The sequence below is a fragment of the Rana temporaria genome, chromosome 3 (genome assembly GCF_905171775.1).
Source record: "Rana temporaria chromosome 3, aRanTem1.1, whole genome shotgun sequence".
NCBI lineage: Eukaryota > Metazoa > Chordata > Amphibia > Anura > Ranidae > Rana > Rana temporaria.
The window spans coordinates 127,689,039-127,716,840 of record NC_053491.1 but is presented as its reverse complement, the minus strand read 5'-3'; the positions used below and the strand labels follow the sequence as shown (position 1 = coordinate 127,716,840).

Sequence of the window (27,802 nt, the reverse complement as noted above, 5' to 3'; positions counted from 1 at the left end):
GTTGTATCTCTTTTGCGAATCTGGCCCTATATTGTTTAGATGCCGGTGGTTTAAAAGCCAATGCCAACTAAGACCGCTGATGAGAGGAAAAAAAAAAAAAGGGAGGACATCTGAATATAAAGATTCCTAGACTAGATATGCATTTAATTTTTCATTCAACCCAGCAGGCTGAACGAAAAAAAAATTGAAGCGTTCAACCTGATGTTAGTACAGCAATCTCCCCCTGCTGAACCATTGTGTTCTGTGTCCCCCCTCCCCCCAGAACACTCTGGGCAGTTCTCTCAGCCATTGACTGAGAGCGCTGAGCGGGAGCAAATTTCACCCGACCTTTTTCAGTATGCCCCTTCTGCTGCCGCACACACGGGCCAAAATGTCGAATGTTTCTATTGAACCGGTCGATGCCACCCGATATTCAGCCCATGTGTACTGGATTAGTATGCTCACACATCAATTCCAGCTTTACTAATACAGTCAGAGAGGTTTTTTTCGGTTTGCTTTAGTGAGACTACACTGGATCACAGTTTGTGCCCTTATAATAAGTTTGTTATATAGTTTGAATGCTGGTCATGTGACAAAACGGTCATGGTAATATTTCTCTGAAAAACACACAGGGGAAATAAAACAATTTAAAAAAAGCAATAGAACAATTTGGGTACTCACTTCCTGCCTTGACAGAGTCATAGGTAACTTCTCCTCTGCCAGCTCTAGCTCCAACACAGGATTGCTTGATGAAGAAGGCTGCTCTTCCTCTTCTTGCTTCTGTTGCTAATTGTTCAGAAAAGGAATATGTAAGGATGCAATAGAAAATGAGTGTTGGAAAACTTCCTAATTACCTGGAAATTCCACAAAATGTTTAACCCAATATACATATATGGCCCATCAAGTATAATCCTCTGCCCAAGAAGGTGCTTGGTATAAATATATATTGGACTTTAAAATTACTTTGGAAATAACAGAAATCCACCAGCTGCATCACTTCACCCTTGTCTCACTGTTCTTAATTTTCCTTTTTCAATACGCATACAATTTGCTGGCTATGCAAGCAAGCAAGGCTGAAATTAGACACTCAAGTATCCTTGCATCTAATTGTGTCCAAGTAATGTTATGGCACCTAGGTAAAAGATGGTAAGAACCCAAAGAGGCAGAAGGAGGATACTTCAACTAGTATAGCTGCTTATTGCACGGAATTCATTGAAAGTCACTGAAGAATAATACTTTATTTTCTTTTTTAAAAGAGACAAACTTCACAAAATTCAAAAATGAAATACATTTGCCCGATTAAACCGGATTTAAAGAATGAAAAATAAAAAAACAGTGTGCCCTGTATTATGCTTTTTGGTATGGAAATATTCAATACAAAAATGGTACATATCCTGTCTGTTAAATAATTTGTATATTTTTACACACTTTTCAAAAGAATATATCTAGCTTAATATTATTTTCTCTCCATCTCTTATCTATCTACCAACTAGGTTTTGTAAATCAATGCATCATCTATGTATATGCCCCACAATGGATGGGAGGTTTATTGCAATGTTCCTTTGTTTTATGATCTAAGGTTATAAGTGGTGTACCCCAAGGTTCAGTGCTGGGACCCTTTATTTTTAATATCTTTATAAATGACATAGGGTCAGGGATTAAAAGTACAATTTCTGTCTTTGCAGATGACACCAAGCTATGCAGTGGAATAACGTCCTTACAGGATGTGTCCAATTTACAAGCCGACCTCAATGCACTTTCTAATTGGGCAACTAAGTGGCAAATGAGGTTTAATGTTGATAAATTTAAAGTTATGCACTTGGGGGTTAAGAATATGCATGCATCATACATACTAATGGGAGAACAACTGGGGGAAGCAATGGTGGAGAAGGATCTGGGGGTTTTGGTAGATCATAAGCTCAATAATAGCATGCAATGCCAAGCAGCGGTTTCAAAAGCGAGCAAAGTCCTTTCATATAGAGGTATGGACTCCAGAGAGAGATATTATTTTGCCCCTGTACAAATCATTAGCGAGACCTCATTTGGAATAAGCGGTTTAGTTTTGGGCACCAGTTCTCAAAAAAGATATCAGGGAACTGGAGAAAGTGCAGAGAAGGGCAACCAAACTGATAACCGTGTTATGTGCAAGCTTTCCAATCAAATATCAAAGCATGTCCAGAAGCACCAAAGCTAGGAAGTCAGCACTTTAGCGAGCTCATCTCCTTTACCGCTCCACTAGCAAGGGTGGTATAGGGGCAGGCCATTGTGTTAGATTATTAGCTTAATTATGCATTCTTTAACACTTCAGGGGTGCTCTAGGAGGTAACTGAACCAGCATGCATTACCATTCATCTGGAAGCTAAACATCAGTACACCAACTTTATTTCCCTTAAAGTGTATGTAAACCCACAGCTCACCCAGTATAAACAAATGGCACAATATTCTGTGTGCATATACTAGACTCCTGCATGTACCTTTACCTTTCCTCTGTTACCCCCTTCAGCTGAAATAGCCCCTCAAAACTCCAGAATCATTGGGCGGGTCTCTTTGCCGGCATGTGATGGGCAGAGTCATGACGTCACAAGACTCCCCACCCATCTCTACACTCTCCTACTCTTTCGGCTGGTGTCCTGGGAGCTGACTGCACCATGTAAATCCTCCTCAGTCACGCTGATCTTCTACTGACCTCATGGGTCGTGATCCATGCAACATCCAGCCAAAAAACAGGAAAGGCACCACCAATCAGGTTTGTCAGTCACAGCAGTGGGGGGAGGTGGCGATACACATTCATCTGTGTGTCCTTTTTATCTTAGCAAAAAAACACAAGAGGATTGCTCAGAGCTGGATTAACTCTTCATAGCAACAATGGGCACAGATGACTTGACATCCTCTACTGTACCAGGTAGAAGTCTTCATTAACCACTTCCCACCCACTGGCCGTCATATGACGTCCTCGACTTTGAGTGGGTATATCTGAATGATGCCTGCAGCTACAGGCATCATTCAGATATTGTCGTCTTTTTCAGCCGATGATTCCCTACACCATAAGAATAATCATAGCGGCTATGCAATTTTGAAGCGGGACATGTTAGGTTTACTCAGCGTAACTTCATCTTTCACATTATGCAAAAAAAATTAGGCTAACTTTACCGTTAAGGGGAATCGCATACTCCACCCAGCAGGAATAGATTTACATTAAAGTTTCAAATACAAAAATCCTTCATTGCTGCAGACCTCAGCACAGGCCATGTAACCACTTAAAGACCACAATAAATATATACAGCATCTCACAAAAGTAAGTGCACCCCTCTGTGTGCGGGAGATCACATACAGTACGTCACAAAAGTAAGTACAACGGGGGCGTGGCCAGGCAGCGGATGTAGCCGGACGTGTCTGAAGTGAGCTCCGCCGAAAATCCTTCTAATCATCCTGCGGAAGAAATCTGTACTCACCCACAGCCACACCGGAGGATTCCTTGTTGCTCGGGGAACACGTACGTACCTTTCCTGGTGTCCTGGTCCCGCGATGTCGTCCGGCAAACGGCAGCTGGTGAACAAGCCAGCAGAGCTCATGGTCCAAAATGGCGCGTATGCAGGCCGCACAGCGAGGGAGAAGCACCGCGAGGCAGCCGAAAAGCTGTTCTCTAAGCCACTACTGAAGGAGCCTACAGCTTCCTCCAGCACACCGGAGGACTCACCGAGCGGAGGATCCGAAGCGGATGACACAGTACTCCTGGAAGACTCGGTGCAGGCCGGCCTACTATGGGACACAGTGAGTACTCCAGAGCAGGCCCCAGCTAAGACACAGGGCCCAGAGAGTCCTACCATAGAGGGAGAACCCACGCTGCGGGACATATTTACTGCAGTCACTTCATGTAATGTATCCCTGGCAGTACTGACCACGGAAGTAAAAGGGATGAAGTCAGAAATCTCATTTCTCAGACAGGATGCCCAAAAAATGAGAGAAAGAACCTCTGCATTAGAGGAAAGGGTGAGCACCATTGAGGATGATATGGGGCCTATGCAGAGGGACCTTGCTTACAATAACCATTTAATAGACCAACACTCTTCTCGTTTGGAGGAATTAGAGAACAGGATGAGAAGAAATAACGTAAGGGCTATAGGCCTGCCTGAGAAAATGGAAGGAAAGAATCCTGTGGAGTTCATTGAGAAGTGGCTGATCGCAACTTTTGGAAGGGAAGCATTCTCCCCTATGTTTTCTGATGAACGGGCACACAGGGTGCCATCTAGACCCCCACAGCCTGGAGCACCGCCAAGACCATTCCTGTTTAAATTCCTGCATTACCGGGACAGGGATGCCACGTTATACAATGCCAGAATCAATCCGACAGCACTGAAGATTGATAATACTAAAGTCTCTCTATTCCCGGACTTTTCTGCTGAGCTACAGAAGAAAAGTTCCTGGATGTGAAACGTCGCCTAAGGGACCTTGACCTGAAGTACGCCATGTTGTATCCGGCCCGCCTTCGGGTAGAGGTTTTTGGAGCAGTCCAATTTTTTGATTCCCCTGCCACTGCAGCACATTGATTGATTGCTCTTCACGATCCAGCCAAAGAGGCAAGGGGTAGACGACCGGCAGACTGAAACAGTTTAATCTGATGACCCAGCATATTATATGCTCACTCTCCAAGTTGCCTTTGTAAGGCGGTTCTTGTTCACTTTGGTTACTAAGGCCCAGAGTTTTGCTGTTGAGAAGCTTTAAGACACTGTGGTGCGCTTCCACTGTTGCCCCCAATAGGGTTGTTTCCGGCCCTAACATGCCTCTTGGCAGAATTTCGTTAGCCATGTTGGCTACATTACATATGGTACTAAAGAGCGATGATCCCACCGCGCTCTGCTCTCAGGAAACTGTTCTATATACTTTTTTGTTGCTTTTTTTGATTTTTTTACTATTTTTTTCTATGCTCTCCCTAGCCTATAGCCCACATGATTATGAAACAGGGGTCCCTTACTGTAGTAAACATGGGTCCCAGAATGGTGTTATGCTTATTGCCTGTGATATGCCTCTAACCTCCAAGATGGTTAAAAATGATGTTCCAGATAATTTTTACTTATACGTGATAAGATTGTATTCTCCTGCTGATACTAAGAACCCGGTAGCATATCTAATATAACTAGGTGTCTGTCGTGGAATGTCCGAGGCCTGAATAGCCCGGTGAAGCGCCTTGAGGTACTACGCACTATTAAAAGACTGGGCGCTGAGGTGATTTGTTTACAGGAGACTCATCTCCCCCCGGGTTCAACCCCAAAACTGGCGACTAGGCAATTTTGCCACCAATACCATTCTACCCACACGGTTTACTCGAGGGGAGTGAGTGTCCTGATCCGTAGTGGCACCCAGTACACACTTATGAATGCTAAGATAGATCCTGAGGGAAGGTACATCTTTTTATATTGCTCCCTTGGGGGGAGCAATATAAATATGGGGTTAAATGTGTGTTAGCGGGAGTGTATATCCCCCCACCGTTCTCATCTAACGTATTGAAAATACTGGCTGAATTTGTGTCCTGTCTTCCTGGTATTCCAGTCCTAGCACTAGGGGACTTCAATAACCTAATGGATCACGAGAAGGACAAACTTAAGACTGGTGTGGGACAGGGGGGGCAGGATAGGAAGGGTCCTACACCTTTTGCCCGGTTAATTGAGGAACTGGGCCTGTTTGATGTCTGGAGAATGCATAACCCTGATACTAGAGTTTATTCCTGCAGGTCAGCTTCCGGGGGAGGACTGTCAAGGATAGATATGGGTTTCGGTAATGGTCTATTATTACCATTGGTACGGAACTCTGTATATCACCCGAGACACACCTCCGATCATTCCCCGTTTACGGTAGATCTGCGCCTGGGTGAAAGGAGAGGTAAAACATTGTGGAAACTCAACCCATTTTGGTTGTCTCTCATTCCAGAACCAGACCCAATCCCGACACTACTTAGGGAATTCTTTGGGGATAACTTAGGCACGGCGGAAATCCAGGTGGTGTGGGATGCGGCTAAAACCTTTATGAGAGGCCAATTTATCAGAACTATTAACCAAGTCAAATCGGACACTAAGGAATGGGAGACACGTGTGTTAGAGGAAGCTCGCAGTTCTGAGGCAGCCTATGTGGCAGACCCATCTAATGATAGTATAAAAAGAAAGTGGATGGCCTCCCATACCATGCTTAAAGACCTTTCGTTTCAACTTGCAGAAAACAAAAAGGTTCTTTTTACAACAGAGACACTTTGAGGAGGGAGAAAATACAGGTCATATGCTGGCAAACCTGGCTAGATCACAGCAGCCCCCTTCTCATATCGCAGTGGTGGCGGACGCAGGGGGGACACTATGCCACTCCACACGTTCCATTATAAATTGCTTTCAAGAATTTTTCCAAAACGTATACTCATCTAAGGTCAGTCCCACTAGCGAACAGTTGCACTCTTTTTTGGATAAATATCAGCTACCAAAACTTCCTGGGTCGGACGTAGCCATGCTTAATGCTCCCCTTACTAGTGAGGAACTTCTGGAGGCACTGGCGCAGGCACATAATGGGCGAGCGCCAGGAGCTGACAGTCTTCCCTCTGAGGTTTATTGCAGATACTCTGAGCAACTCATCCCCGTTTTATTAAAAGTTTATAATACAGCCTTCGAAACTGGAGTACTACCCCCATCTATGAATGAGGCCCTGGTTGTGGTTCTGTTGAAGCCTGGCAAGGATCCTCTCTCACCAGACTCCTATAGACCGATCTCTCTCTTGACATTTGACATTAAATTGCTGGCCAGAGTTCTGGCCACCAGACTCTCCAAATGTATTCATCAAGTAATACATAGGGATCAGTCGGGTTTCATCCCTACGAGGTCCACAGCACAAAATCTGCGTAGGCTATTCCTAAACATACAGGTGCCGGTGGACAACCCAGGCAATAGAGCTATATTCTCTCTAGATGCGGCCAAGGCATTTGATAGTGTTGAATGGCCGTATCTTTGGGAGACTCTGCGTAGATTTGGGGTGGGACCATCCTTCCTAAAATGGGTGCAACTACTGTATAGCTCCCCGACTGCAAGAATGAGAATTAATGGGGAGGTCTCTGACTCTTTCAGGCTCTTCCGGGGTACGCGGCAGGGGTGCCCTTTGTCACCCCTGCTGATTGCCCTAGCCCTAGAGCCCTTGGCAATACATATGAGAGCTTCACCCGACATTACTGGCTTCATCAGGGGTGCAGGGCGGGATGTCATCTCTCTATTTGCAGATGATACACTGTTGTATTTGGGAGACACCCAGAATTCGCTGAGGAATGCGATGACCTTGATCGCAGACTTCGGCGAACTATCAGGCTTCAGCATTAACTGGAACAAATCAGTGCTTATGCCCCTAGACCCCCTAACAGACAGACTGCCGGACTGTGCCAGGGATATAGTGGTAGTAAATGAGTTTAAGTACTTGGGAATTCTGGTTACGCCTGACCCTTCCCAATATCTCTCTTTGAATCTGGCACCATTGTTGCAAAAATTCAGACAGAAATGTGTGTCCTGGAAAAAACTTCCGTTATCGGTTACAGGCAGAGCGAACCTTATTAAAATGGTGTGGGCCCCTCAGCTTCTGTATGTCTTTCATAATACCCCGATTTGGATTCCTCACAGGTGGTTTGCGCAGATAGATGCCCAGTTCAGAGATTTAATTTGGGGTGGCAAGGTGGCACGTATAAAACTTACCACACTACAATTAGCCAAGGACCAAGGTGGTTTAGCTGTACCTCATGCCCGCTACTACTTCATAGCATCACAAATCCAACATCTAGGAGACTGGGGGAGGTAGACCTCGGAGACCCAATACGAGCCATACTACTCCCGTCGGGGTCAATGCTTCCGGCGGCGTCTCACTTGGAAGCACGGCTCACACACTTGGACCAGACTATACCTACAGTGGTGCTATTGAATACGTTGTGGAAATATGTCCGTTCCAGTCTCAATGTCAGGGGGGTATGCCCCTTTACTCCCATTTGGAAAAACTCCTATTACAGGGAACTTTTTAAACTAGAAGGCTTCAGGCCCTGGGTAAATGCAGGTATACACTATATCACACAATTGTTTAGTGGCCCAACCCTCAAATCTTTTGTTAACCTGCAGGAAGAGTATGGCCTGGACAGAACCCAGTTTTATAAATACTTACAACTAAGACACGCAGCTCAGAGAGAAATCAGGCTATCCCCAATTTCGTTAGTGAGGCACCCCCTTCATAATGATGTGCTTTTCAATAAAGACAAAAAAGGCATGATTTCTCTAGTATACTCCAGACTGCTTAATGTAACTCATGATGCATCAGCACTACCATGTAGGAAGGGGTGGATATCGGACCTAGGTCCCATTGACGGGGATACATGGGAGCTGTGTTTGACCTCTGCCCCACTGGTTTCGGTATCGGCGCAACACAGACTTTCTCATCTATTTCTCCTTCATAGAGTATATAGAACACCCACTCGTCTACATAAATGGGGCATACGGGACTCCCCAATATGCCCAAAATGTAATGTGCAGGAGGGAGACCTACTGCACATGATGTGGAAGTGTCCAAAACTTTTCCGATACTGGAACTATGTTATTGATACTATATCCCAGGCGTATGGCTTTCCGTTGCCTCATGACCCGGTGGTGTGTTTACTGGGTGGCCTAGAGATACCCTCGTTGTCTCCCAGTGGTCATACAGCTGTACTTAGACTACTGTATGTTGCGCGCAAGGCCATCGCCAGATATTGGATCACTCCCCGAGTGCCTTCAGAGAGTCAATGGGTAAAGCTGGTAAATAACCTACTGATAAGGGAAAAAGTCACGTACCAACATAGAAATGCTCTTAAGAAATTCTACTCACTATGGCAACCCTGGTTGGACATACCAGGCCTGGGACCAACGCAATTGATCATGGAAAGGCTATTACAGGGGTAAAGAGGCAGGAGATGAGTGGAGATGGGCTGGCAAAATGTGGGATGAATACCGTTCAAATAGTTTATGATTTTTGGAGCAGAGTGTGGGGCGAGTGAATCAGAATCAGGAGGTGGTTTATGAATCAATGTGCTTGTTACAAATGCAAGTGTAATTCCTTGAGCTATGGTTGGGTAGGTTGAATAATTATTGTAATCAGAGCATAGGGTATTACAGGATAGCCGGCCTGGATGCAAATTGAATAATATTATATCCGAAGTAGATGTAGAATTTGGCTTATCTTGGCTGCTGTTAAGGGGGTGTAAGCTCCTCCCATGTTTGATATAGCTCAAGTAATCATAATTGCACGAAGATTACCTATCTTTCCCTTAAATCGGCACATGACTATCCTGAATGTAATAATACTGTATGTGTATGTATCCTAAAGTATTGTTTGACTATTTTTGCTTCAATAAACCTCTTTCTTGATTTAAAAAAAACAAAAGTAAGTACAACCCTTGCATTTGTGTAAATCTTTTCTTCTATCTTTTCATGTGACAACACTGAAGAAATGACACTTTGCTACAATGTAAAGTAGTGAGTGATCAGCTTGTATAACAGTGGAAATTTTCTGTCCCCTCAAAATAACTCAACGCAGAGTAGAGCTGCACGATTAAATCGTAAGTAAATTGCGATTTCGCGATGACCCGCGATTTTCGGGTGTGGCCATAGGAAAGTCCCCGACTTCGGCCTAGCTCTGGAGCGGCGGCCATCTTGGTACACCCGGCAGCTGTGTATCTTGTGATTGGCCAGGCTCCTCAATAGAGGGCGCGTCCGGGCAGAATGTCGCGGAGGGGATGCAGGGAGAGGTGTTGGTTGTCATGTATGTGAGCTCGAAGCTCCGCTCACTATCACCGGCCTGAGGCGGGAGAAGGAGGCGTGTGAGGTGAGCGCGACCAGCGCAGGCCCCAGACTCTGTATACATTATTGTGGGCGGCCTCTGCTTATGTGAGAGAGGAATGTATGCACGTTACTGGGGTCCTCCTGTCCCTGGTGTGCGTTAGGGGGAAGCGTGGCGGTGGGTAGGCAGAGGTGTGGCAGGGTAGGTGGAGGAGTGGCTTGGTAGCAAAAGGTGTGGTGGGGTAGGTGCCTGTTTACATGTTAAATTTTAAAAGCAGCAGCAAACCTTACATGCGTGCTAATGTGACTGAACGCCTCAGATTTTCACATTTAGTTAAATGTGAAAATCAGAGGTGTTCTTTCACATTAGCAAGCATGTGAGGTCAGCAGGTTTGCTGGCGGCTTTTAAAATTTAACATGTAAACAGTCCGTCAGATTTACATATTCTGTATTTAACTACATAAGCTCCGTTGTGTTGAAAATAACTTTAAATAAATACAATTTTGAGAATCGTGATCTTCATTTTATACAAAAGAATCGCGATTCTCATTTTTCCCAGAATCGTGCAGCTCTAACACAGAGCCATTAATGTCTAAAGAATTTATACAGGACAGTCAATGGAAGAAAGTAGGGGTGCAACGGATCAAAAAATTCACGGTTCGGATCGCTCCTCGAATCAGAGTCCCGAATCGGATCGGCAAAAAATTAATAAAAAATTCTCCCCCACTGTAATATATTTACACCCCCCCCCCCCCCCCCCCCACTGTAAAATCCACATCTCCTCCACTGCAGTGGCGTCACTATGGTAGGAGTCACCCGGTGAAAAAAAAAAATGGTGTTCCCTCTCTATAAAGAATTTTTTTTTAAAGCTCTCTGCTCTAGCAATGACATCATCCACTCTAACCCAGCTCCATAGACATTCTGTTTAATCGATAACATTTTCTTAAAAACTCACTAAACTTAAACTGCTTTTTCACAAAACTGTAAAAGATATCAAACTGAAAAGATACAGCCGGATAGCTGAATATTTTAATTTTTTTTTCGTGTCTGTAGGTGAAAGTATGAAGGAGCTGAAACTTTTGGTAGCGGGAGAATGTTTTAATGATTTAAAGCATGCTCTCATTGACTTCAATGTTAAAAAAAAGTGTCTAAAAGCTTAATATTTTAAAAAGTATAATCTTTTTCCTTCAGTACTTATAAAGCCTCTCTTTGATCATTAAAGGGGTTGTAAAGGTAAAAATATTTTCCCTAAATAGCTTCCTTTACCTTAGTGCAGTTCTCTTTCACTTACCTCACCCTTCCATTTTGCATTTAAATGTCCTTATTTCTTCTGAGAAACCCTCACTTCCTGTTCTTCTGCCTGTAACTACACACAGTAATATGAGGCTTTTTCCCTGGTGTGGAGAAAGCCTCTTGGAGGGGGGAGGGGGCGAGCAGGACACCCACTAACACACAGCTCCTTTCTCTATCTGCAATGTAGAGAGTTTCCTGATTTGCCTGGTCGCCCCTCCCCCCTGCACTGAGGTAAAGGAAGCCATTTAGGGGGAAAAAAAAATACCTTTACAACCCCTTTAATCCCCACACCTAATGAGTGAGAGAATCCTTCAAACAAACCTTAATAAATCCACAACCGTACATGCCATCGAAAACAGCGACTTCACCGTTAGAAACACAAAGCCTTTGTGAACGTATGGGTATATTATATTTATGTTGATAAACTTAAAAATGTGGGCATGTCAGCGATTTAAAAAAAGAGGTTCTGTGTGTGTTTTGCTGGGAGATTTATACAACTATTGTCATTTAGAAGCTCCAGCAACCAAAAGTAAAAGGTGTATCACAAAACTGAGCGCATTGCCTGAAACCAGACAACAATACCTACGTTTTGATATATAAATTGTGTATGACAAGTAGATCTTGTGGGCGTGAGAGCAATTTGTTCCCCCTCTATAAAGATCATTTTTTTTTTTTTTTTTAAAGCTCTCTGCTCTAATGATGTCATCATTTGAAAAGATATAGCCGGATAGCTAAATGTTTTGTGAACGTTTTAAAGTTTGTTTGGTGTCTGTAGGTGAAAGTATGAAGGAGCTGAAACTTTTCGTAGCGGTAGAATGTTTTAAGGATTTGAAGCATGTTCTCATTGACTTCAATGTTAAAAAAAAAAAAGTGTCTAAAAGCTTAACATTTTAAAAAGTATAAATAGTACAACAAAAGTTGAAGTCCTATCATTAGCTGAAAGAGATGCACGTTTTAAAAGTTGAATGGTCTCAAAAGCTGAAAGTATGCAGAAGTTACGCAGAGCCAAAAAACATACGGAAATAAAATTAAGAATAAAAAACGAATAACAATACTGGGAATGCCATTTATAGCATTCCCACTAATAATAAGAATACTAAAAAACGAATAACAATACTGGGAATGCCATTTATAGCATTCCCACTAATAATAAGAATACTAAAAAACGAATAACAATACTGGGAATGCTATATATAGCATTCCCACTAATAATAAAAAACTAATAACAATACTGGGAATGATATATAGCATTCCCACTAATTACATCCAAAGCAGTCAGAAATTTCTGTCAAAATCCAGATTAGAGTGTGCTTACTATTGGTGCATTACAATCATATAAAAAGATCCAGTGTCCAAGTAAATGAATGCCAGACATATCAAGCCATTACATGCTCAGCATCTCAAGCCAAATGACAGCACACTAGTGACAGCAGCTGACATTTCCAAAATGGTCTACATCAAAATGCCATTTGGAAAATGTGCCTGGAGGCAAAACATGCATTCCCATTTTATTAGCATTCCTACCTTTTGTGTTGGCTTCTCACTTAAAGGCTAACATTTGTGACAGATTAAACAAAGAAAGAGGGTTAGATAAATAGGATAAGAAAACCTTGTAAAAAAAGTGAGCTTTTTTTGCAGAAAGAAATCCAGTACCTTGTATCCACATCTTTCAAGGTATGCTTTCTTTTCTTTTTCAGCAAGTTCACTACGCTTAAAGAACTTCTTATTTTCCTGAAACATCAAAAAAAAAAAAAATTGCATTTGAAAAGATGAATCTACATAAACACTGGTAATGGTCAACAAGCAAGAAATGATTCCAGGCCACAGACACCTGCAGCCAAGTCATAAGGCTGTCTGACACGATCATTTTTTTTAACAATACATTACAAAAGTTAGAGACAGTTTTTTGGGGATTTTTTAATGAGCAAAGCTTTATTTTTTACGGCAAAACCCCATCGCTTATGTAGCCTTGATGTGTATCTTTACAGATGCACAACACAGGTTTACACACAGAGAATGTGATGGGAAAAAAAAAAAAAAGAGACTTTAGCTCTGCTGTGGGGAGGTTAACCACTTTAATACCGGGGCACTTTAATACCGGGGCACTTTCACCCGCTTTCTGCCCAGGACAATTTTCAGCTTTCAGCGCTGTCACACTTTAAATGACAATTGTGCGGTCATGCAACACTGTACCCAAATTAAGTGTTTATCGTTTTGTTTTTTCCACACAAATAGAGCTTTCTTTTGGTGGTATTTAACCACCACTGGGTTTTTATTTTTGCTAAAAAATAAATAAAATGTTTTTATCACTGAAAGGTTTTACCCCCTTTCTGACCAGGCCATTTTTTGGCGTTACTTTAACTGACAATCGTGCGACACTGTACCCAAATAATATTTTTGTCCTTTTTTTCCCCCACAAGTAGAGCTTTCTTTTGATGGTATTTGATTCACCTCTGCTTTTTTCCTTTTTTTTTTTACGTAATAAACAAAAAAAGACAGACAACTTAGAAAAAATTATGGGCCAGATCCACATAGATCAGCACCGGCGCAGCGTATCCAAGATACGCTACGCTGCCGTAACTTACTTCGCTTTGTTTCAAATCCACAACGAATTTGCGCCGTAAGTTACGGCGGCGTAGTGTATTTCTGGCGGCGGAATTCAAATCGGCGATTAGGGGGCGTGATTCATTTAAATGAAGCGCGTCCCCGCGCCGAATGAACTGCGCATTCTGCTCCGTTTCTAAATTTCCCGCCGTGCATTGCGCGAAATGACGTCGCACGGACGTCATTTTTTAAACTTAGACGTGACTTACATCCTTCCCGATTCACGGACGACTTACGCAAAAAAAAAGAAAAAAAATCAAATTTCGACACGGGAACGACGGCCATACTTAACATGGCAAATCTAACTATACGCCGCAAAAAAGCAGCTTTAACTATACGCCGGAAAAAGCCGACTAGAGACGACGTAAATAGCTAATTAGCATACCCGACGCGGAAAACGGCGCAAACTCCACCCAGCGGAAGCCGAAGTATCGCATCTACGATCCGAAGGCGTACGAAGCCGTACGCCTGTCGGATCAAACCCAGATGCCGTCGTATCTTTGTTTGAGGATTCAAACTAAAGATACGACGCGGGAAATTTGAAAGTACGCCGGCGTATCAGTAGATACGCCGCCGTACTCTCACTGTGGATCTGGCCCTATATTTTTACTTTGTGCTATAAAACATTCTCAATATATAAAAAAAAAAAATGTATTCATTAAATTTAGGCCAATATGTATACTGTTACATATTTTTGGTAAAAAAAAAATAAAAAAAAATCTCAATAAGCGTATAATGGTTTGCGCAAAAGTTATACCGTCTACAAACTGTGCGACTGTGATTTATTTATTTTTAACTTGTATTGGCGGTGATCAGCAACTTATAGCTGGACTGCGTTATAGCGGCAGAAAAAAATCGGACACCTGACACTTTTTGGGGACCGGTGATACTAGTACAGTGATCAGTGCTAAAAAATATGCACCGCCACTTTACTAATGACAAGAAAGGGGTTAACATTAAACTCGATAAAAAGGGTTAACTCTGTGCCTAGGTTGTGCTTACTCACTGTAGGGGAGGTGCAGAAACACAGGATCAATGTCTTCCCTTCTGACAGAAGGACAAACTGCCTTGTTTACATGTGCAATCAATGGGTGCCAGCAGACATCGAGTCCACGGTACCCACAGACTGGGCTCCTATAGAAGAGAAGAAGCTGGGACAGCCGCACTCCAAAAATTGTTCTTTTTCACTAATAGGCACCGATTATCGGTGTAAATGTACCAGTCAGAATTGCCTGTGACAGCGTGTGAGGAAAGTACTGCCAATAACCAGCAAGTCTGTTTACAATGTGATCAGCTGTGATTGCACACAGCTGATCAAATGGAAAGGGGTCGCTGTGATTGGCCCTTTAACTCAATCACAGAGTGCACCCAAAGTGGGGGGAGGGGGGTTTGCTTTTGGGAGGGCATCAGAATTAGCCAACTGTGGCAATTGCTCACACTAGCCGATTATGGCAATAGGCTGACAAAAGCCAGGGCACAATTTCTAGCCGCCATGGCAACCTGGTTCCTGGAAAATTGTCGAGCCCTGGTTTAGATTTGTAATGTTAGAGCAGCAGGAGGAGTATATTTAAGTCATTTCCATGCATGCATACACGTGTATGCATGAAAAATTCAATCATGGGGCTTTAATAAGTTATTTCAGCCACTCGAATGAATTTCCACATGTATGCACATAACACAAGTACATTAATCCCCATTACAAGTATTTTTGCGCTGGTCCTCTCCGCCAACTTTTGTCGGGAAGGTCCAGCTTTTAAATACAGTATGTAATTAAGTGAGCATGAGGTCTTAGATTTACCAACAGCCATGTGGTGTTACGCTCTGATTAAAGTGGTTCTAAAGGCTGAAGGTTTTTTTACCTTCAAGCATTCTGTGCATGAACGTAAAAAAAAAAAAAAATTAAACATTAAGTTTGCAGCTTCCCCTTCAGCACCCCCAACCCCTTTACTCACCTGAGCCTGACCCCAATACAGCAATGTGCATATAAGCAGAAGCTTGCACGGGCCTTTCCCTTCACACTAGCTGAGACACAGCAGGCAGTAGGTCCGATGTTCGGTGAAAGGGCTCCTCTCCTCAGGCAGCCGTTGTCTACTCTTTCTCATCCTCAATGCTCGAGCAGGGTCTGGGAATGAAATACTTCTCTGGGGGAGCTGTGCTGGCTCTTCTGCAGCTCGCCATGCCCGAGCTGCAAGCCGACCTTTCTCATTCCAAAGCTCATCTGCAACAACACTGAAGTTATGACACTTTGATACAATGTAATGTAGTGAGTGTACAGCTTTTATAACAGTGTCATTTTGCTGTCTCCTCAAAATAACAACCCACAGCCATTAATGTCTAAACCGCTGGCAACAAAAGCGAGTACACCCCTGAAAATGTCAAAATTGGGCCCAGTTAGCCATTTTCCCCTCCCTGTGTCATGTGACTCGTTAGTGTTACAAAGTCTCAGGTGTGAATAGGGAGCAGGTGTGTTAAATTTGGTGTTATCGCTCTCACTCGCTCATACTGGTCACTGGAAGTTCAACATGGCACCTCATGGCAAAGAATTCTCTGAAAAAAAAAAAAAATTTTTGCTCTACATAAAGATGGCCTAGGCTATAAGGAGATTGCCAAGACCCTGAAACTGAGCTTCAGCATGGTGGCCAAGACCATATAGTGGTTTAACAGGACAAGTTCCACTCAGAACATGCCTCACCAAAGACGACCAGAGAATTTGAGTCCCTGCACCAGAGGTTGTCTTTGGTGAAAAAATATATGTGCTGCCAGCATTGCTGCAGAGGTTGAAGGGATGGGGGTCAGCCTATCAGTGCTCAGACCATACGCAGCACACTGCATCAAAATTGGTCTGCATGGCTGTCGTCCCAGAAGGAAGCCTCTTCTAAAGATGATGCACAAGAAAGCCTGCAGTTTGCTGAAGCAGACTAAGGACATGGATTACTGGAACCGTGACCTGTGTTCTGATGAGACCAAGATAAACTTATTTGGTTCAGATGGTGTCAAGTGTGTGTGTGGTGGCAACCATGTGAGGAGCACAAAGACAAGTGTGTCTTGCCTACAGGCAAGTATGGTGGTGGAAGTGTCAGAGTCTGGGGCTGCATGAGTGCTCCCAACACTGGGGAGCTACAGTTCATTGAGGGAACCATGAATGCAAACATGTACTGTGACATACTGAAGCAGAGCATGATCCCCTCCCTCCAGAGACTGGGCTGCAGGGCAGTATTCCAACATAAAAACGACCCCAAACACACCTCCAAGATGACCACTGCCTTGCTAAAGAAGCTTAGGGTAAAGGTGATGGACTGGCCAAGCATGTCTCCAAACCTAAAACCTATTGAGCATCTGTGGGACATCCTCAATCTGAAGGTGGAGGAGTGCAAGGTCTCTAACATCCACCAGCTCCGTGATGTTGTCATGGAGGAGTGGAAGAGGACTCCAGTGGCAACCTGTAAAGCTCTGGTGAACTCCATGCCCAAGAGCAGGGATCCTCAAACTACGGCCCTCCAGCTGTTGTAGAACTACACATCCCATGAGGCCTTGTAATGCACTGACATTCACAGACATGACTAGGCATGATGGGAATTGTAGTTCCTGAACAACTGGAGGGCCGTAGTTTGAAGACCCATGCCCAAGAGGGTTAAGGCAGTGCTGGAAAATAATGGTGGTCACACGAAATATTGACACTTTGGGCCCAATTTGGACATTGTCACTTAGGGGTGTACTCACTTTTGTTGCCAGTGGTTTAGACATTATATTGAGTTATTTTAAGGGGACAGCAAAGTTACACTGTTATACAAGCTGTACACTCACTACTTTACATTGTAGCAAAGAGTCATTTCGTCAGTGTTGTCACATGAAAAAAATACCGTAATAAAATATTCACAAAAATGTGAGGGGTATTCTCACTTCTGTGAGATACTGTGTGTGTGTTATATATATATATATATATATATATAAGTATATACCAAATTGTAGTCGCTATAACTTTCACACAAACCGATCAATATACACTTTTTTTTTTTTTTAACCAAAGACATGTAGCAGTATACACTTTGGACAAATTGAATGAAGAATTTTTATTTTTTTATTATTGGAGATAGATAGATATAAAAATTCAATTTATATAATAAAAAACCCCAATCACCAAAAAAAAAAAAAAGCTCCATTTGTGTGAAAAAAAAGGACATAAATTTAATTTGGGTACAGCGTTGCATGACCGCACAATTACCAGTTAAAGTAGCGCAGTGCTGAATATGCAGCTAATGTTACACCAGGTGCAGGGAGGATAGACATGACGCTATAATGGGAGGAGTATGAGAGGCGCAGGGAGGATAGACATGACACTATAATGAGAGGCGCAGGGAGGATAGACATGACACTATAATGAGAGGCGCAGGGAGGATAGACATGACACTATAATGAGAGGCGCAGGGAGGATAGACATGACACTATAATGGGAGGAGTATGAGAGGCGCAGGGAGGATAGACATGACACTATAATGGGAGGAATATGAGAGGCGCAGGGAGGATAGACATGACACTATAATGGGAGGAATATGAGAGGCGCAGGGAGGATAGACATGACACTATAATGGGAGGAATATGAGAGGCGCAGGGAGGATAGACATGACACTATAATGGGAGGAGTATGAGAGGCGCAGGGAGGATAGACATGACACTATAATGGGAGGCGTATGAGAGGCGCAGGGAGGATAGACATGACACTATAATGGGAGGAATATGAGAGGCGCAGGGAGGAGAGACATGACACTATAATGGGAGGAATATGAGAGGTGCAGGGAGGAGAGACATGACACTATAATGGGAGGAGTATGAGAGGCGCAGGGAGGATAGACATGACACTATAATGGGAGGAGTATGAGAGGTGCAGGGAGGATAGACATGACACTATAATGGGAGGATAGACATGACACTATAATGGAGTATAAGAGGCGCAGGGAGGAATATGAGAGGCGCAGGGAGGATAGACATGACACTATAATGGGGGGAGTATGAGAGGTGCAGGGAGGAGAGACATGACACTATAATGGGAGGAATATGAGAGGGGCAGGGAGGATAGACATGACACTATAATGGAGTATGAGAGGGGCAGGGAGGATAGACATGACACTATAATGGGAGGCGTATGAGAGGCGCAGGGAGGAGAGACATGACACTATAATGGGAGGCGCAGGGAGGACAGACATGACACTATAATGGAGTATGAGAGGGGCAGGGAGGATAGACATGACACTATAATGGGAGGCGCAGGGAGGACAGACATGACACTATAATGGAGTATGAGAGGGGCAGGGAGGATAGACATGACACTATAATGGAGTATGAGAGGCGCAGGGAGGATAGACATGACACTATAATGTGAGGAGTATGAGAGGCGCAGGGAGGATAGACATGACACTATAATGGAGTATGAGAGGCGCAGGGAGGATAGACATGACACTATAATGTGAGGAGTATGATAGGAGCAGGGAGGATAGACATGACACTATAATGGGAGGATAGACATGACACTATAATGGGAGGAATATGAGAGGTGCAGGGAGGATAGACATGACACTATAATGGAGTATGAGAGGCGCAGGGAGGATAGACATGACACTATAATGGGAGGAGTATGAGAGGCGCAGGGAGGATAGACATGACACTATAATGGGAGGAATATGAGAGGCGCAGGGAGGATAGACATGACACTATAATGGGAGGAATATGAGAGGCGCAGGGAGGATAGACATGACACTATAATGGGAGGAGTATGAGAGGCGCAGGGAGGATAGACATGACACTATAATGGAGTATGAAAGGCGCAGGGAGGATAGGCATGACACTATAATAGGAGGAGTATGAGAGGCGCAGGGAGGATAGACATGACACTATAATGGAGTATGAAAGGCGCAGGGAGGATAGACATGACACTATAATGGGAGGAGTATTAAAAGCGCAGGGAGGATAGACATGACACTATAATGGGAGGAGTATGAGAGGCGCAGGGAGGATAGACATGACACTATAATGGGAGGAATGAGAGGCGCATAGAGGATAGATATGACACTATAATGGGAGGAATATGAGAGGCGCAGGGAGGATAGACATGACACTATAATTGAGTATGAGAGGCGCAGGGAGGATAGACATGACACTATAATGGGAGGAGTATGAGAGGCGCAGGGAGGATAGACATGACACTATAATGGGAGGAATATGAGAGGCACAGGGAGGATAGACATGACACTATAATGGAGTATGAAAGGCGCAGGGAGGATAGGCATGACACTATAATAGGAGGAGTATGAGAGGCGCAGGGAGGATAGACATGACACTATAATGGAGTATGAAAGGCGCAGGGAGGATAGACATGACACTATAATGGGAGGAGTATTAAAAGCGCAGGGAGGATAGACATGACACTATAATGGGAGGAGTATGAGAGGAGCAGGGAGGATAGACATGACACTATAATGGGAGGAATGAGAGGCGCATAGAGGATAGATATGACACTATAATGGGAGGAATATGAGAGGCGCAGGGAGGATAGACATGACACTATAATGGGAGGAATATGAGAGGCGCAGGGAGGATAGACATGACACTATAATTGAGTATGAGAGGCGCAGGGAGGATAGACATGACACTATAATGGGGGGGGGGGTATGAGAGGCGCAGGGAGGATAGACATGACACTATAATGGGAGGAGTATGAAAGGCACAGGGAGGATAGACATGACACTATAATGGGGTATGAGCGGCACAGGGAGGATAGACATGACACTATAATGGGAGGAGTATGAGAGGCGCAGGGAGGATAGACATGACACTATAATGGGAGGAATATGAGAGGCGCAGGGAGGATAGACATGACACTATAATGGGAGGAATATGAGAGGCACAGGGAGGAGATACATGACACTATAATAGGAGTATGAGAGGCGCAGGGAGGATAGACATGACACTATAATGGGAGGAGAGACATGACACTATAATGGGAGGAGTATGAGAGGCGCAGGGAGGATAGACATGACACTATAATGGAGTATGAGAGGCGCAGGGAGGATAGACATGACACTATAATGGAGTACGAGAGGCGCAGGGAGGATAGACATGACACTATAATGGAGTATGAGAGGCGCAGGGAGGATAGACATGACACTATAATGGAGTATGAGAGGCGCAGGGAGGATAGACATGACACTATAATGGGGGGGGGGAGTATGAGAGGCGCAGGGAGGATAGACATGACACTATAATTGAGTATGAGAGGCGCAGGGAGGATAGACATGACACTATAATGGGGGGGGGGAGTATGAGAGGCGCAGGGAGGATAAACATGACACTATAATGGGAGGAATATGAGAGGCGCAGGGAGGATAGACATGACACTATAATGGGAGGAATATGAGAGGCGAAGGGAGGATAGACATGACACTATAATGGGAGGAATATGAGAGGCGAAGGGAGGATAGACATGACACTATAATGGGAGGAGTATGAGAGGCGCAGGGAGGATAGACATGACACTATAATGGGAGGAGTATGAGAGGTGCAGGGAGGATAGACATGACACTATAATGGGAGGAGTATGAGAGGCGCAGGGAGGATAGACATGACACTATAATGGGAGGAGTATGAGAGGCGCAGGGAGGATAGACATGACACTATAATGGGAGGATAGACATGACACTATAATGGAGTATAAGAGGCGCAGGGAGGAATATGAGAGGCGCAGGGAGGATAGACATGACACTATAATGGAGTATGAGAGGGGCAGGGAGGATAGACATGACACTATAATGGAGTATGAGAGGCGCAGGGAGGATAGACATGACACTATAATGTGAGGAGTATGATAGGAGCAGGGAGGATAGACATGACACTATAATGGGAGGATAGACATGACACTATAATGGGAGGAATATGAGAGGTGCAGGGAGGATAGACATGACACTATAATGGAGTATGATAGGCGCAGGGAGGATAGACATGACACTATAATGGAGTATGAGTGGCGCAGGGAGGATAGACATGACACTATAATGGGAGGAGTATGAGAGGCGCAGGGAGGATAGACATGACACTATAATGGGAGGAGTATGAGAGGCGCAGGGAGGATAGACATGACACTATAATGGGAGGAATATGAGAGGCGCAGGGAGGATAGACATGACACTATAATGGGAGGAGTATGAGAGGCGCAGGGAGGATAGACATGACACTATAATGGGAGGAGTATGAGAGGCGCAGGGAGGATAGACATGACACTATAATGGGGGGAATATGAGAGGCGCAGGGAGGATAGACATGACACTATAATGGGAGAAGTATGAGAGGCGCAGGGAGGATAGACATGACACTATAATGGGAGGAGTATGAGAGGCGCAGGGAGGATAGACATGACACTATAATGGGGGGGGAGTATGAGAGGCGCAGGGAGGATAGACATGACACTATAATGGGGGGGAGTATGAGAGGCGCAGGGAGGATAGACATGACACTATAATGGGGGGGGGGGAGTATGAGAGGCGCAGGGAGGATAGACATGACACTATAATGGGGGGGGGGGGGGAGTATGAGAGGCGCAGGGAGGATAGACATGACACTATAATGGGGGGGGGGGGGGAGTATGAGAGGTGCAGGGAGGATAAACATGACACTATAATGGGGGGAGTATGAGAGGCGCAGGGAGGATAAACATGACACTATAATGGGGGGAGTATGAGAGGCGCAGGGAGGATAGACATGACACTATAATGGGAGGAGTATGAAAGGCACAGGGAGGATAGACATGACACTATAATGGGGTATGAGCGGCACAGGGAGGAGAGACATGACACTATAATGGCGTATGAGCGGCACAGGGAGGAGAGACATGACACTATAATGGCGTATGAGCGGCACAGGGAGGATCTTCTCCTCAGAGGGTGACACGGCCATGTACTCACCCCCAGCAGCTCATTATCCTCCAGCTGCTTCCTCTTCCTGGCTATCTCCGCTTTCAGAATGTCCATTTTTATCACAGAACACCACGTAAGGCCAGTGTCTGCTCTCTCTCATACCGTGTGCTTCCTGTTTACACGGGAAATGGCTGTGCCAATTGCCCATGAACACCCGCGCGTCTACTTCCGGGTCTGGGGAACCGTGGAACGCACGGATTTCCGGTTCTCTCAGCTATTGATCCCTATGGTTACTCTGTAACGCCTTTACACAGTAGCGCATACCCGAGGTCGTCTTGTTCCAGGCGTCCTATGTGACATGTTTTCTTCACATAACTAGGGACTGCGGACAGAGACTGAACTCCAGACAATCTGATATATTTGCTTTCTGCATATTTCCACAGCGCATTAGATGGTTCCCAGAGTCACACTGCAGTGCAATAAGATGGGAATCCATCTCAGAGCTGCATGCACGGCAGCCCAGAGAAGTGAATGCAATGCACAGACACAATCGCATGTCAACATTTCATGCTATGTTTGCCGTGTGTAGGGCAGCCCAAGTGAACAAGCCACCCTATGGGCCAGATTCACGTAGATCGGCGGATCTATAGATCCGCTCGATCTACGTGATTTAAGATCCGCTCCCGCAAGTTTGAGAGGAAAGTGGCTAATTCACAAACCACTTACCTCCAAACTTGCGGCGGCGGATCCTAAATCCCCCGGCGGAATTCAAATTCCGCGGCTAGTGGGAGTGTACTATTTAAATCAGGCGCGTTCCCGCGCCGATTTAAATGCGCATGCGCCGTCCGCGAAATTTCCCGGCGTGCATTGCTCCCACTGACGTCGCTAGGACGTCAGTGGTTTCGACGCTTACGTAAACGACGTCCGTCCGTATTCGAGAACGACTTACGCAAACGACGTTAAAAAATTCAAATTCGACGCGGGAACGCCGGCTATACTTAACATTGGCTGCGCCTGATAAAAGAAGGGGTAAGTATACGCCGGGAAAGCCGCTACGGAAACGTCGTAAGAAGACTGCGTCGGGTCCGCGTACGTTCGTGAATTTGCGTATCTCGCTGATTTACATATTTTTTATCGTAAATCAGTGGGAACGCCCCCGGCGCCATTTTTAAATGGAAAAAAAGATCCGACAGAGTAACACAGTGTAACACTGTCAGATCTTAGCCCTATCTATGCGTATCTGATTCTATGAATCAGGCGCATTGATAGGACCAGTGTAAGTCAGAGATACGATGGTGTATCTGTAGATACACCGTCGTATCTCTTTGTGAATCTGGCCCCCGGCTGCGAAATATGCGCTCAGATCCCTGAATCCTTATATAAGCCTAGAACCCTACCTCCACACAATTGATGACAATAAATAAGGCAATGGGGAGTAATCTTATTTCTGCCTAAACGATTCATATATAATTCACATTAAAAACATACTTTACATATAAAAGTTTAATTATACTTCTGATTTAAGCATTACTCTGAACATAAACACACACAAAAAAATTGTATTTATTGATAATTAACATTTAATGGTTGCCAGAAAAAGTAACATCTCCAAGGTAAAATTCTTCAAACTGCAAATTGGCCCATAAATACAGGTGATACTCGAAAAATTAGAGTATCGTACTAAAGTTCATTTATTTCACTAATGCAACTTAAAAGGTGAAGCTAATATATGAGATAGACTCATTGGGCCAGATTCACATAGGTTAGCGGATCTTTAGATCCGCGTAACCTATCTGATTTAAGATCCGCCGCCGCAAGTTTTTGAGGCAAGTGGGTAATTCACAAAGCACTTACCTCAAAACTTGCGGCGGCGTATCGTAAATCCCCCGGCGGAATTCAAATTCCGCGGCTAGGGGGAGTGTACTATTCAAATCAGGCGCGTTCCCGTGCCGATCGAACAGCGCATGTGCCGTCCGCAAATTTAGCCAGCGTGCATTGCGCTAAATGACGTCGCAAGGACGTCATTGGTTTCGACGTGAACGTAAATGGTGTCCAGCCCCATTCACGGACGAGTTACGCAAACGACGTAAAATTTTTAAATCGCGACGCGGGAATGACGGCCATACTTAACATTGGCTGCTCCTCATAGACCCAGGGGTAACTATCCGCCGGAAAAAGCCGAACGCAAACGACGTAAAAAAAAGCGTCGGGCGGTCGTTCGTTTCTGAATCGGCGTATCTCCTCATTTGCATATTCGTCGCGTAAATAAACCGAAACGCCACTTAGCGGCCGGCCTGGAATTGCAGCCTAAGATCCGACGGTGTAACACAGTTACACCTGTCGGATCTTAGGCATATCTATGCGTAACTGATTCTCTGAATCAGTCGCATAGATACGACCAACGGAAATCAGAAATACGACAGTGTATCAGGAGATACACCGTCGTATCTATTTGTGAATCTGGCCCAACACATGCAAAGCAAGATAGTTCAAGCCATGATTTGTCATAATTGTGCACTCTTCTTTTCCGTCGGAAATCCAGAGCGTGTATACGGGGCACAACAGTTTTGCAGAGAACACCTAGGCATTATTTATCATCACGTTCTGTACACGGAGACACACAGTTACGGAGCTCCTACGGACAGGGGAGATCGTGAGGAGACGCCGCGTCCCTACATGTTTTATTCATTGCCGGATCTTGACAGCTTAAATGTAAGTGCATTACTTTAGCGGTAATAAACTATTTAAACGTTATTACGCTATGGGATCTCATTTTTGTTTTTCACCCTATGAGACATTGAGTCATCACCCCATGCTCATTGACCATCAGGATTGAGTCTTTTGGAAGACTTTAAACTAGGGTTGTCCCGATACCACTTTTTTAGGACCGAGTACAAGTACCGATACTTTTTTTCAAGTACTCGCCGATACCGAATACAGATACTTTTTTTAAATGTGTCCCCAAATGCAGCCATGTCCCCCACGAATGCAGCGATGTCCCTCACAGATGCAGCCATGTCCCCCACAGATGCAGCCATGTCCCCCACATATGCAGCCATGTCCCCCACATATGCAGCCATGTCCCCACATATGCAGCCATGTCCCCCACATATGCAGCCATGTCCCCCCACATATGCAGCCATGTCTCCACATACCTAGATACCGCCGCCGCCTAGTTAATCAGCGTGCGGAGAACATTACAGCTTTCATTTGAATAGCTGTGTGCCTGTGTTCCCCGCCGCGTATAGATACTCCCCCTTGCTCGGGATTGGACGGGTGATCTGCACTTTGATAGACAGATCACCCGTCCAATCCCTAGCAAGGGGGAGTGTCTAGACGCGGCGGGGAACAGACAGCTATTCAAATGAAAGCTGTAATGTTCCCCGCACGCTGATAAACTAGGCGGCGTTGCGGTATGCGGCGGCATTGCGGCGACGGCGGCGGGGGGTAGTATCGGATCTGGCATCGGGGGCATTTGCGGCAGTACAAGTACTCCTGCAAATGCTCAGTATCGGTCCCGATACCGATACTGGTATCGGTATCGGGACAACCCTACTTTAAACCCCTGTGCCCAGAGAGACCACTGTAACAACTCTGTATCCATCTTTGATAAGGAGACTACATTACCACTATCTTGGGTGTTTCACTGGTGGAAGAAGACTCCTCTTTTCACACATTTCATTTATGTGCACCGATGTGAATTCTACCATGTGGACTTTTTTTGCTTCCTTTTTTATTTTTTATTCACTAATTTGGAATTTTCCTTTTTATATATATATATTTTTTATCACTTTTGATATATCTATTTTGATTAATTTTGCAATATTGATTCAATTTATGCTCATTCACTTGCACTTGTGTTTATACATCAGGTTTATCACGTTTCATTCATCTAGCGCTTTACCTTGCTTTACATACTAGTGAAGAGTCCTACACGTTTCTGAGCATGACAGATGAGAGTGACGAGGAAGTGACCCATCTGTCAGATTCAGACTCAGAATACGATCCTGTAGACTGCAGCGGCACCCTGAGAGATAGCTCTGATGACAGAGTAGTGGTCCCTGCCAAGGTCAGGCATACCCAACCCCGTTCTTCTGCTGTTGTTGAGGTGCCAGAACCACAGGGCTCTCGTATGGCGCAGAGAGCCAGTACTAATGCCGCTCATCCTTCTGGTGAACTGGCAAGCACCAGCGGCCTAGTACACCCTGGTCGTACATCCAGCACTGCAGTAACACTTGGTGACATGGCGAGTCCCATAAGTGCAGTTCAAGCTGGTGAGGTGGCAAGCACAAGTAGTGTCCCGCAGCCACCAAGAAGACAAATACATGCCCATTGAGCCCATAGTGCCCTTCTTGCTGCATTTGCCAATCCGAAGTGGGAGCTCACCAATTCTGCATACTTTCCCCATTCACTGACCAACCCAGAATTCAGGTGGAAACAGTTGATTTTATGTCACTTGATTCTTATTTACTGTTTTTCCCGGAAGATCTCTATTAGGTAGATTCAGGTAGAGTTAGGCCGACTTATCAGTAGATAAGTCGACCTAACTCAGAATCTTCGCCGACTTATGTTTAAGCGTATTCTTAAACAGAGATACGCTTAAACATATCTAAGATACAACGGCTTGCGCCGTCCTATCTTAGATTGCAATATTTTGGATGGCCGCTAGGTGGCGCTTCCATTGCGGTCGGCGTAGAATATGTAAATGAGGGGATACGCTGATTCACGAACGTACGCCCGGCCGACGCAGTACTTTTACGCCGTTTGCGCAAGAGATAGGCCGCGTAAAGTTAGAGCTAGGCCCTAGTGGAATAGTAATGTTATGTATGGCCGCTGTTCCCGCCGCAAAATTCGAACATTTTTACGTTGTTTGCATAAGTCGTCCGCGAATCGGGATTTACGTAGTTTACGTCCACGTCGAAATCAATAGGCCCGTGCGGCGTACTCAGCCGCAATGCACACTGGGAAATGTAGGCGCCAAAAACGTCAAAAACGTAAGGTCAAGCCTTATTACCATTAAACACGCCCCCTAACACAGATTTGAATTTGGCGCCCCTACGCCCGCCCGCTTTAGGCTACGCCGCCGTATATTAGCAGGCAAGTACATTGAGAATCATTACTTGCCTAGCTAACTTACGGTGGCGTAGCCTAAACACGCTAAGCTACGCCGCCGTAACTTTATTCCATTGTACCTGAATCTACCTACATATATCT

General features: G+C 44.7%; 1 protein-coding gene across 2 annotated transcripts in view; it reads right to left on the bottom strand.

Annotated features, from left to right (window-relative positions):
• The window catches only part of PRPF18 (pre-mRNA processing factor 18), a 74,607-nt gene extending 51,811 nt beyond the window's left edge, over positions 1-22,796 (bottom strand). Inside the window, exons 1-4 of one of the 2 annotated variants that reach the window (XM_040343413.1) lie at positions 22,637-22,796; positions 12,738-12,815; positions 12,609-12,635; positions 661-765 (exon numbers count right to left, since the gene is read on the bottom strand). In XM_040343413.1, the coding sequence (XP_040199347.1) occupies positions 661-765; positions 12,609-12,635; positions 12,738-12,815; positions 22,637-22,702 (276 nt within the window). In that variant the 5' untranslated portion in view covers positions 22,703-22,796. The remainder of the gene's footprint in view (positions 1-660; positions 766-12,608; positions 12,636-12,737; positions 12,816-22,636) is intronic. The other variant, XM_040343414.1, reaches the window with a different exon arrangement.
• Positions 22,797-27,802: the final 5,006 nt, after the last annotated feature.